The sequence below is a fragment of the Triticum dicoccoides genome, chromosome 4A (genome assembly GCF_002162155.2).
Source record: "Triticum dicoccoides isolate Atlit2015 ecotype Zavitan chromosome 4A, WEW_v2.0, whole genome shotgun sequence".
NCBI lineage: Eukaryota > Viridiplantae > Streptophyta > Magnoliopsida > Poales > Poaceae > Triticum > Triticum dicoccoides.
The window spans coordinates 512,804,169-512,816,897 of NC_041386.1; the positions used below are offsets into that span (position 1 = coordinate 512,804,169).

Sequence of the window (12,729 nt, forward strand, 5' to 3'; positions counted from 1 at the left end):
GATAGTGGACCAATGTGTGTCGAAAATTGGCTGAGAAGTGGGCCAAATTGCGCAAAAATAGGCCATAATCGATGTCTGAGGCGTGGGGTGGTGATTCGGAAACCGACCATCTCCACCAATTTTTCCACTATTATGTCATAAACAATATTATTTCAAACTCGTAGGGCTCGTAGGGCTGAACGACCGGAGATGCTTTTACACCTTCTCCGGTGGGTTTAACGGAATGCCCAGGCCGTACTCCCGGCCCCGGGAAATTCATTTTCGAAACACATTAAACGGTGGCGGTGGCACGGCCTCACCATCCGCGACACCTCACCCCAAATAAAATCCCCCGCGCTTCTTCCCGCCCCTGCTCCCCGCTCCCCCGCCTCCGCCTCCGCCACCACCACACTATACGCTGCCCCGATGACGCCGTCGCACGCCCCCGGCCCCGCCGCGCCGGCCACCTCCTTCGGCGGCGGGCGGAGGACCGCCACGTTCGCGGGCGCCAGCGTGTTCCTCTCGCGGAAGCTGGTGGCCCCCGAGGTGTTCGACGCCGTGCACGACGCGCTCCGCCTCAACGGCGCCGATGTCCTCCTCTGCGCCGACCCCACCCGCACGGGGCCTCTCGACTACCACGTCATCTCCTCCTCCTCCCACGTACGCCCCCCATCCCCCGTCCCCGCGCTGCTCGGCGCGACCTCCGCCATCACCGAATCCCTAATTGACCCCTTCCGTTTCCGTCCCTGTCTTCTGCAGGAGAGGTTCGCGAATCTGAAGGACAAAGGCTGCAATCTGCTAGGTAATTCGGTTCGGCGGTGCTAGTGTTAATTTCCTTGTGTAGTTGTAAGCTGTGACTGTGAAATCTATCCAGTGGATAACACCGAAATTAGCTCACGTGCCCGTGAAATTTAACACTAGCTGGCTTGGACGCCTTGCGATTGGGGAGCATGTGTCTAGGATTGTAGAGTTTGTGCATCCTTAATCCATAATAAGCAGACAGTTTACAATGTTTTTACGCTAAGCTAGAACCTGCGGAAGGTGGATTAATCAGTCACTAGTCTGGTTGGTACCTCGATGTTTCAATGTTGCAGCTGTTAGTGTGGTACTTTGCGGTCAGTTACCGAGGACCATGACCCAGAAAAATCTCGAAGCAACCTCTAAAAATTTCTTGTTAAAATTGAAGATAGTTTATTTACTCTATAAGGCTTCGTGTTAATACAGAGCCAAAATGTGATGTGTTCCCTAGTAACCTACTAGGGAATATTGGACGGAGGGAGTAGTACACAATGTTGTTTGGTTGGTACCGCGGTCAACCAGGTCGGAGTATTTCCAAAACCATTTTGGGCATTGGTGTTCATTGTAAGACCAGGTTCATTTTTTTTACAGGACCACAATGCATCCTTTCCTGTGCTAAGGAGCATCGTTCCCTACCTAAACAAGGTTATACTTGTTGTCTTGCAATGGATGGGGTTACTATACTCTGTTCAGGCTTCGAGAAAGATCAGAGGGTATGTGTATCACGTATCAGAACTTGTCTTCCTGTTGCAGCTTCATTAGCTAACACATGATGCATGTATCTCAAGTTTGTTTTTGTTCTTCCAGGCCAGGATTGAACAATTAGTGACAGCTATGGGAGGTCTTTTGCAGACTAAAGTGTCCATGGATGTTAACTTCGTAGTTGCAAAGGATGTCTCGGCTGCAAAATATAAAGTAAGTTTCGCTGAAAGTTGTTAATATGGGATGCAAATATTTGTTAATTGCCGTTGCAGTCAGTCTGGTTGGAGAACTTAAATATGCTTACCAAACAGGTAATATGGACTACTAATTTGCTGTGTAGCCCATCTAGTTGTGAAACCTTCGAATTTCAAAACTAGTTCTTTCATAATGTTATCATAGAGATGGCTAATATATCACATACTACATATAAAAATCTCATTTTATGGCTAGGGTTTGAAGCTGCTTAGTGGTGTACTTGGTGGTAGTTTAGTTTATCGATGCTCTTGGTGCTTCCTAAACTGATACTCATTTGAGGTGTCCTTCTGCTGCAAACGTTCTGGTGCCCTACTCCCCTGTTTGGCTTTGTTACTTTCCTTGCACATTTCTCCTTTTGTATCCTCTTAGGTCTTCCAGCCTAAGAACTACTCTGGTTTACTAGTAATCGTGCACGTGCAACGCACGTGTACGTGTCGACCAAATTAAACATAACAATAAAAATTAGCTTCATAAATTATCATGAAATGTGATAATTCACAATTCGTTTAACCAACATGTGGTGTCATTTACAAGAACAGAGTTTGTATCATGTGTGTTGTAGATAAATTACCACTCCCTCCCCCTCCGTCCGAAAATACTTGTCGAAAAAATGGATGTATCTAGACGTATTTTAGTTCTAGATACATCCATTTTTATCCATTTCTCCGACAAGTAGTATTTCCGGACGAAGGGAGTACATAATTAGATTTGGCTAGGGCTACTTTGATTCAAAGGTGTTTTACAAGATTATCGGAGGATATAGATCCATAGATCGTTTGATATTTGAAACTACCACATGTATGACATCATGGGGTCTGATCTTAGTACGATTGGTGGTTCGTTGCTGCCCTGCACTTTGAACTTTTTTCTAAGGAATTGTCTGAACTCTGTTTTGGAGAAAGTTCCTTTACTTATTCCATGGTGTCATACACTCTATGGTGCCAACTATCCAGTCAATTTCAAACAATTGAGAAAAAGCGTGATTCTCTTCAGGCTACAGTTTTCAGTTCACTTGTACGTAGTATTTATAGCCTTCATCGTCCCAACTTTATGAGAAGTGGAAGTCTAGAATAAGCTGAAGGAACCCAGGGCTTTCGTCCATTGCTGCAACGACAAAACCATTAGCAAGTTTGAGGTCAGGGTCATCTGGGTCCATTGTATGTAGCAATAAGTTCATAACGCTATAAGAAATGATGGCTAAGTGGTCGGATGATGATTAAGGCTCGATGAGTTTTTTTTTCTAAAGTATTTTTAAAGGTTAAATAAGAGAAATCATTTATCCTATATCCAAGATGTAAACAATATTGCAACTCTAAAGTCTGAATCAACAACATTTAGGTGGGCTCTGATTCGCATTTGGCTAAATGTTTACCCCATAGTTCTTCTCCTTTAGGCGGGCACTAACATTGATTATGTAATTTCCTCAAGATAAAAAATATTATTCAGGAATTTAATATATCATCACTTTTTTTTTGAGCTGTTAGAGCACCCACAGGAGGAAAAGCTTTCAAAATGGTGGGCATTCACCTGTAGTTTTTTTTTCATGCAGATAGGCCTTCCAACTTTCCAAGATTCTTACTCTGGATTAATTAATTACACAACACACAGAAGTAGAGTCATGTTGCTGGTCTATTGAGCATAAAATTAAACTTTGTATAAAGCAGGGTTGTTAAGCCTATTCTCTACAAGATTACCTTCGTAGAACTATTACACACGATCGAATTTTACACAGTACATCGGTGTCTAATTTCAAGCATATTGCAGTACATTTACAGAGTTTTCTTTTAGTGAACATAATGATACCGTTGTTTGGTTTCAAGTGTGGGAGTAACAATGCATATAATCACTCACCTGAGAAGCCATCACCGACAGGCCTACCCATTCACAGCTCAAATTGTGACGGATTGATGAATTGCTTAAATTTGTCAAATTTCCCAGCTCACCTGGGAATAGGGGTGCAGAGCGGCGCCCGATCCACCCCGCTTCATAGTCAAAGTAGACCAAATCAGTTCTAATCTTCCCATTAGATTTAGTTCAGTTTGAACTAACTTACTGCTTTTGCGGGCTTATGCGGGATGCCCGCTTGCATCCCTACCTGGGAATCCTGAAGGTTAAAGATTATTAAACCATCACAAGTCAAATAGCAGATAAATGGGAAATAAGAAAGTATAGCAACTGAAGTGTTCTTTACCTCTCCACAGTTGCTATGTAGAAGTACATCAGCAGTGATTGCAGCTTCTGGTATATCAAGAAAAATACGACGATCATCAGGTCACAATACATCTAAGGTCATAGAGTTCGAAGAACCTAACTGGGACTTGAGAGAATTCAGTACACTATTATTAGGAGCCAGCAATTCCGTTTCAAAACATAATTGCTATAGATATATGATGCTGAAAATTCCGTTCTTAAAATATCCTTCATATTTAAACTCGACATATCTAGAAAATGAGAGCTTTGGCCTTCTTCTGATAACATGAAAGTAGCAGCTAGCAGCCATGCTGCAACTCCATATTTTAGACGCTTTCAATGAATACACAAGACATGCAAGGACCGCTCACAGTTTCGGCGGCAATGTGAGCAAAGCAAGTTAGCAAGCACATAATGATTTCCAGGCTGAGAAGAGTGTAGATAGACCTGCATAACAAGTAGTTACGACCCTTCACCACTTATCCGCTTCTGAAACAAACCATATACTAAAAGCTGGAATATAGATCATGAAAATGTTGCGATAATTCTGATTTTTGCAGTTGACAGAACACTATTAGTAGAAAGTAAGTAGTATTGTTCTGGGAATTTAGTGAAACGGAAGCGTGATTAGCATATCAAAATACTGTATTAATCGGCTCATTGTATCTGGAAGAATAGGACGGCGACAATGTCTCACGGGGTCATCCATGATCGCAGTGGATGTAAGTCGCTTGGTGGTCGGTGATGAACTGGGGCGAGATGGATGCACCCGATGGACGTTTTGAGCACAGTACTTGACACAATAGCCTTGATCTTTGCGACCCCTCTCCAAAGCTGCCTTTCTATCCTGAAATCTCCCGAAAAAATCAAAATCAAAATCTGAGACAGATGGTAGCCGGTGAGGGGAACTGACCATGTGCTGCTGAAGTAAGCCTCTGCTTTTCATGTTCCGAGAGGTCAAATTTCAGGCTGGTTCTAGTGATACTTATCAGCCTAAAACTATTTGGTCACATATGGACATGAAGTCAAACTGATTGTCCGGGAGCTAAATAGTTCAAACCTTTTCACTGCTATATAGTTCAATAGCTAAAGGGTATGTATCTCTTATACTGTTGTAAAAGTAGTTCTGTGATGGCCTTGTGTTCCTGTTTCTTTCTGAACTATCTGTGCATGGTCAAAGTCGCCAGAGCCAAAGGGGAAAACGAAAAGGGATGAAAATGCAGTCACTTTGAGTGGTACTGACAACAGTCTGGCACATCAAATTCACTGCTTTTTTGGCAAACTAATTCACTACATTGACATAACCACAAAGTACAGAATTTGCAAATATAGATGTTCTACAATTCCGTCACAAAAAACTGCTGAAGGAATCTGTATACGATGTTCCTCATACCTTGGAGGGGAGTACGCCTGGTCGTGGGCGTCGTCAGACTTGGAGCCATAGGAGAGGAGGTCGGAGCAGCGCTCCCTGCCTTGGTTGTGGTGGTCGTGGAGCACGTCCAGATCCTTGCCTTCCTGCAGCTGCCGACGCGCAGATCCCACCATGGGCGAAAGAGACCATCAGCGCCCCGTGCTTGCCGGAGGAGCCCGTCCTCGACCTCCCGGAGCGAGGGGATAGGCGTGCGGGTGCGTGTAGGGGAGGGGTGGCGTAAAAAGACACGAGCTTCCTCCAGCCGCCGTCGCGCTCGTCCTACCGAGGCGCTGACTGCTCTCTCCTGGGTCACCCGCTTCCTCTCGATCTCGATCTACCAAACCCCACGTCGTAGTGACAGCGGTGAAGTTCGGCAATAGGGGTGGGGAGGGAGGCGATGAGGCCTGGTGAGGACGGGGAGGGAGTCGTGGGGGCGGCTAGCAGGAACAACGTCCGTTCGGGCGCAGGCGTGCAGGTAGCAGTTTTTTTCAGGGGGGTAGGGTAAACGTGGAGTGGCTAAACACCTGTTCTAGACCAAACGTGTTTTAGTGACTAATCTGAACCATAGGGGTGTGATTAGATGGATAGGATTAAGTTTTGGGTCTCTGCACTTTGTGCTTTTATAGGGGTAGTAGATTAAGAGGAACCTGAGGCAAACTGTATATTATTTTTTGTGCAAGTAATCCCAGTTTTCATAATAAAATTGAAAACTATAAACTGGCGAACCCAAAGTTCATCTTCTAGGTAGCCCACACCAGAGAATGCTGAAAATACAGAGGTATCAACCCAATGCAGGGGGTACAATTTAGTTTGATCCACACATGAGTAGCAGTGCATCTTGCAAATTGCAACAGACGCATGTGAGAATTACAATAGGAAATTAGCAAGAGTGTATGAGACATAACATGAAAATAGTCAGAATCTCAAGTCAACCATCTTTCCATGTAGTCGTCTTCAGTCTTTTCTGCTACGCCCCTCAGCTTTGTACATTTCCTTTATGGATCTAAAATTCTCTGTTCACACATGTTCTTTCATCTCCTCCGTTTGAGTCTCTAAGGATTCCTTTGATGATTTCTTTTGTATGTATTTGTAGCATGTGTGATCACTAGTTTGGAGCTGCTTTTGCAGCCGAATGTATTTAGTTCAAAAAATTTCAACGTTTTATGGGACATTTATTTGATAGCTAGAAAAAAGAGGTTATTAAGATTACCAAAATTATAAACTGAAATCACAGATTATATGCTGCTACCATGCCAAACTAAGCCGTAAATCTGATGGAGCCCATTTTATTTGATCTCCAGCTCGCCACAAGCCTACAATCTAAACAAAATATGTTTCTAGGCTGTTGGCATTTTATCATCTGTGTTGCAAATCGTAGATGAAAATACTATTTGTTTTAACTGCTTATTTTGTGGTCGTCATTCTCAATGCTTAGCAGAGCTGTTTCGTTCAACTCGTCAGGGCTGTTCGTAATATTTAGCTGTTTGCTCTTTTCATGCCAGGTTTGTATAGCTTCCCTATTATAAGTTCACCTATAGGGTTTCTTTATGTTTGGAGGCACTTTTGCTGTAAAGCTGGCAACATTAGTTACTGGTTTCTGTTACCTTCTTTAACCTTAGTCTGGAAGCAAGAATTGTTTTGTGGTGTCATGTCGTTCGAGGGTCGATACTGTTGGGCTGACTAACGGGGACGTGCTTCAATGTTTTTGTGTACTGCAGTGGGCCGTGAATAGCCTGAAGAAGCCTATTGTCAATATGAACTGGTTGGAGCAATGCTGGATCGAACATCGTGTTGTGCCTCATGAACCTTACAGGATTCTTCCTTTTACTGGGTTGAATATATGCATCACAAAACTAGATGCAGGTTGGTGCCTAACAAACCTTGAATGATTCATTGTTAATTCTTTTACTTAGTTGAACCATTGAATAGATATGTCACCAAACTAGATGCAGGTATTTAGACCCGGCGATGGAAGGCTGGAAGCAACTTTGACCTTCTTTCAACCAATATATACTTTTATTTTGCATCTCTATTAAAAAAATTGTAGTTGTTAACTGTGGGAACAATTTTACCAAATGAAATATGATAATGAATATTGATTTGGCCAAGCTGCTTAGACCGGCAGCAGATGTTACCAATAGTTGCAGAAAATTGGTCGATGGTGGCAGTACTTGAGATCCCTGACCATGAAAATTGGGTGGATTTTCTGAATTAGCCCAATCTTGTCCTAGCTGCTCTGTGTTTTCTTTCACTCTTTATGCACTTTCCGAAATCACTTATCAGCCGTGAATTGGCAATTTTTCAATTTTGACTTGGAACTGAACCAAACCAGACAGTTTACAGGTGGTTCTTGTGCAATTTTTGGCAGATATATGACTGCGTTAGGTGCTTGAAATTTTGCCGCAGCAATTACACTGAAAACCAACCAGAATCTGCTAACTAGCTAGTATGAACTGGTCCTGGTTTTGGTAAATGAACTGCTCGACAGTCAGCATAGCAATGTGAAAAAAAAATCTGTGGCATTTAAGAAGAAGTTACCACTAGTATCTCTTCGCCACTACATCTGGCAATATATGCTTTATCCTGTTGGATGTTTGTTTACTTCATTTGTCTTACCCCATTTTCTTTTGTTTAATCAGATAAACGGAAGGAGTTGATGGAAATAATAGAGCAGAATGGTGGCCAGTATTCAGCAAATCTTACAAAAAAGTGCACTCATTTAGTTGCAAATATATCCTTTTGGTGTTTTCTGCTTTTGCTCACAGTTTAAGATTTCATCTGATCAAATTGACAAATTATTTTCACTGGCTTCTTTCCTTTTTGAATTTTAGTGGAATAGGTCTTGAGATACCTCCTTGTTAATTGACCAGTGGTGTGATCCTCCACCCGTATTTGTTTCACACACTGCTATAAAACAGCGAATAGAGCAGAAAGGGGATGTTACTCCAATTAATTTCAATGCTGCTCATGTCTCACTTTAAGCAGTTAAGCTCTGCATTAAAAGATTTGGTGCTTTGGTCTGCCACATGTAAGCATGTAAAGATGTCCCAATGACGATTTACGAGTGAGGCACCTGTGAGAGTTGTCGACACATCGGCAGAAATGTGACTAAATTTCAGAATTAGCGGTATGTCTGGGCACTCGACAGCAAAATCATACACCAACTTAGTTTGTAGGAGGTATATGCACACATACTCTCATACAGGAATGCAAGCGCACTCAGATAACAGGCTAGAAAGGTCAGTTCTGAATTCCTTAAGGCACGTTGTATTTATTCCAACGATGAAACACTGATATGAAACATCAGGCTATCAGAGTTAATTTTTTGCTTTATAGTTGGTTGAACATGTTGTCTCACATTCGATAAATGTTCTCCAATTCCCGTACAACTTTCTCAAAAATAGCGCACTGGTTTGCTACATGTATCTCTCTTATTTATCAAGAAATCGAATCTTGAGGGAACTTTTCTTAACATGTTATTACGAACCTGGCGGTGACAAGTATCTTGTAGCTAAAAAATGGGGTAATATTCACATTGTGGATCGGAGATGGGTTGACCAATCTGTTGCTCGAAGAGGTAATAATCAAGATGCATGGGCGTTTCGTTGACTTTGATGCTGATATTGTCTTGTTTCTCCAATAGAAATGAGCTAGTAAGGTTAAAAACTAACCTCATGTTTTTTTGTTGGGAACACAGCTTATCTAGATGAAAGTGCCTATGTCATTGGCCAGAATTCTTTTAATTATAATGGCATAAAGGGTTCCCTTAAAGAGCAACGGAACCCAGAGATGAGTGGTGCAAGTTTTCAATCTGTTCCAGCAGTATCAGTTGATGATTCAGTATCAATGTCACAGTATGTGCCAGTTTCTTCTGGTTATGCTTCAACGATCTGTACCACTGATATTGTCGGTGCACCTTGTGTACAAGAGACAAACGAGATGCCGGTTGAGAGTCATGTAGCTGAGGATTCAGAGGCTGAAGATGACGATCTGTACTTATCAAATTGCAGAATTTCTCTTGTGGGTTTTGAGGAGAAAGAATTGTCAAGGTTAGTCATGATGATACGTAATGGTGGTGGATCCCGGCATGTTATGTTGAGTGAGAGGCTTACTCATATTATTCTAGGTGCACCTTCAGAGGAGTAAGTTCATGTCACCGTTTCTTCTGCATATACTAAGTTCTGTATTAACTGGTTGCAATTACAGTTAATGATGCTTATTTGCCTTAGCAGAGAAAAAAAAGAGGTAAGACGCCTTGCTGCTTGGGGTGTGATAAATGTGGTAAAGGCAAAATGGTTAGAAGACTGCAATAAAATAAAAACGGAAGTCAAAGTATCCACAGCTCATTTGGCCAGCGAGTTACTCTCGAAAGGTACGGAAGCATCAGATTTAGTTGTATTTCAGATTGTTGAATGGGTCACCAAAAAACATGTTGTCCTGGCTGACTTTGTTTTATATTCATTTTCTATCTTCTGAACTCAGAATTTCCGTTTGTGGGTATGGAAAAATCTGCTGCTACACGTGAAACAAAGGCAGCCAAAAGTTCACATGGAATATTCCATGTTCCAACTGTCAGCGATTCACATGATAAGCAGCTCGCAAAAGATCCGTCATCTGAAAGAAAACCAGCCAAGGGCAAACATGAAAACATGAATAATGCCCGAGCAGCAACTAGGTCTGCAAAATCAAGCCAACAAAATGGATTGACCAGTACTGGCAAAGCAACTTCTGCAGCAAATTCACAGCGTAGCACTTCCTCAAATATTTTCGAAGGGAGAACATTTTGTTTCTCAAATTCATTTTCTCATGACCGGGTATGCTATGGTGTAATTATTTTAATCTGTTTTACCAGTATCACTTCTTGATTAGCGCTGTCAATTTTTCCACTTGGGTTCAACCTTTACTAGATCATACTATTACTGGGACAAGCAGACCAACAGTAAATTATGCTGTTATCACTTTATAATATTAGAGGCTCATCCATCAACTTGTGAAGACATTGCTTTTCAGTGAAGTTGCTAGGTGTAGTACACCAGAGTTAAAAAATGCCTAATCATATTCATGGATGCAGTGCCTTTGTTTTTCACCATTTGCCTTGTTTGCCACTTTATTTGCTTTCCTGTTGATGAAGTGCCTATGTCCATCTTAATCAGAGACCGGAGGTTATCGATTGGGTCAGAAAAGGGGGAGGCACTATGGTCGTGGATGATGCACAAGCAACTGGTGTGGATTTCATAATTGAGTGCCATGGACAGAACAGCATGCAATGTGACTATTCTCATTCGACCGTTGTTTCAACTCAATGGATAGCCTCATGTATTGAGGTGCATGTTTATGTTCTCATGGTTGCTTCTTTATTCTGTATTCAAGAAGCAGATGGTCCATCATACCCTGCACTTCTACTTGCAAATTTCTATAAGCTTCCAGTTCTTACATACAAATTCTTGTACAGGTGGGCCACTTGCAAGATGTTGGAAGTCATCCTATCTTCTCTCCTTTGCGGTGTCGCATCCCATTGCCAGGGTTTGAAGACTTCCGTTTCTGTGTTTCACAGTATGATGAGAAAGATAGAGTTCTGCTTAAGAACCTCTGTCTTACTCTAGGAGCTAAATTCACAGAGAAAGCATCAAAAAGAGTGAGCCATCTTATCTGTAAATTTGCGAGCGGTCCAAAGTACGAGGCATACCATAATAAGAGAATTCCAACAATTACCATAGAGTGGCTCTTCGAATGTGTGAGACAGGTATCCTTTTTTCATGCATAGTTTTGAGCATAACCAAATTTTGCCTGCCAATTATTTTCTTATTTATGATAGATAGGTTGCATGGGATTGATTAACAGCACAACAAATTGTCATCGCAGGACACCATTATGCCTTACGACCAGTTTCAGCCGAAACCACCTACTTCTCAGGACAAGGATGCCGGTATGTGCATTGTTAGTCAATTTCCGACACAAGCCGCCAATACGACCTCTAAATTTGATTGCCCTGAGCCACTTAGTGAACCTCAAGTACCAAGAAGCAGTTCAAAACACAGCTCAGGTAATTGTCATTGCACAATTTGTGAATATTTTCTTGTCACGAGACTCACCATGATAGCTTGGCAGGCTCCTCTATTAGTGAGGAGAAAATTGCTTCTTCTGTTAGCAAAAGAAGACGATCCGAAACAGCCAAGGCTAATGATACATCTACAAATATTGGACGAACGGAGAAACATTCGGACAGCAGCTCTGCTCTGGGTGTTGCAGACTCCATAAAGGACTTTGAGGACCTACTGGTTCAGTCATCCAGGGTATGTGGTTCATGTACTTTACTATTTGCACAGCATGCCATGTTTATAGGAATTTGAATATAAGTGGCAACTTCACACCTTTTTTAACGGCCAATGCAGGATCCTGCACTTGATGCTTATGTTGTAGGTCAAGACGAGGAACCTCAACCTGTGCCAGATAATGCTTTCACTTCCCTATACAATGACATGAAAACCCGCTCAAATAACTGGTAATTGTTATGAGTATACATCGGAAACGTATTCTGTCTTATCACTCGCCTGCACATTCAAATAATTCCTTTTTACCATGTGTTCCCTTCAGGCCACAGAAGCAACACATGCCCCCTGGCAAGAATGTCAAGAGCCCAGACTCCACCCGGGCCCCTGTCCCAACTCCCTATCTACCTTTCAGCGAAACGCAGACAGATTCTCAGGTGCGCATTGTACCGTACAACCAACACTTTCCCCCTTGGCAGGTCACAACTGGCATGACCGCTCAGGTCATGTAACCTCTGGTTTGTCATGCAGATCATCGGGTACGAAGAAGATTTGACTGGCATGCAGAAGATCATTGACAGAGTTAGTTCTCAAAAAAAGACCATCGACAGTTCAGGCACCGACAGTTCAGTCATGGGGCATCAATGGGACTCCCTCAAATGAAACGGCATGTCTTGAGTTAGAGACAAAGCTGGTCATCTATCTAATTGCAGCGAGATCTGCTGCCCGATGATTCCGACACAGGAGGTCAAAAGAAACATTGAATCTCCTTCCCTGCCTCGTTGTCCTCAAGATGGATGTAGGAGCATGAACTCTGGAGGTTGTTCCTACGCAGGAGACATCTTGTGCTGGTGGCACAACAAACAGCAGAAGATTATCATGGGATGTAGTATATGTCTGTCGCAATTTTGTAGAGCGACTCATGACTGTTGTGCTTCCTTTTCCCGAGAAGACGGTCTGAGACTCTGGCCTGTGGTGTTTGCTGTATCGGCAGTTTTCTTGATTAGTGTGGTTTTGTACTGACTTGATGCTGGATTACCGAGCATCTGAACATGCCCATACAGATGTGGCAATGTAATATATGCTGATTAGATGATTGTATAGTTGTGTCCGTCTTTTTCTTGA

The 12,729-nt window shown here is 42.5% G+C and overlaps 1 protein-coding gene across 1 annotated transcript; it reads left to right on the top strand.

Annotated features, from left to right (window-relative positions):
* Positions 1 to 316: 316 nt before the first annotated feature.
* LOC119286477 (DNA topoisomerase 2-binding protein 1-A-like) lies at positions 317 to 12,729 on the top strand. Its single transcript, XM_037565860.1, has 17 exons — positions 317 to 639; positions 739 to 781; positions 1,369 to 1,490; positions 1,585 to 1,692; positions 7,054 to 7,198; positions 7,975 to 8,066; positions 8,819 to 8,912; positions 9,033 to 9,477; positions 9,568 to 9,707; positions 9,818 to 10,149; positions 10,489 to 10,659; positions 10,788 to 11,078; positions 11,198 to 11,378; positions 11,444 to 11,628; positions 11,728 to 11,837; positions 11,930 to 12,041; positions 12,136 to 12,729. The coding sequence occupies exons 1-17, from the start codon at positions 406 to 408 to the stop codon at positions 12,265 to 12,267; spliced, it is 2,937 nt and encodes a 978-aa protein (XP_037421757.1). The 5' UTR covers positions 317 to 405; the 3' UTR covers positions 12,268 to 12,729.

Bases quoted from the DNA above. Each gene is read 5' to 3' on its own strand.
- LOC119286477 (XM_037565860.1), top strand. From the start codon at position 406: ATGACGCCGTCGCACGCCCCCGGCCCCGCCGCGCCGGCCACCTCCTTC. The intron at 8,067-8,818 runs ATATCCTTTTGG...ACATGTTATTAC, and splicing joins GCACTCATTTAGTTGCAAAT to GAACCTGGCGGTGACAAGTA. The intron at 11,079-11,197 runs GTATCCTTTTTT...TTGTCATCGCAG, and splicing joins TCTTCGAATGTGTGAGACAG to GACACCATTATGCCTTACGA.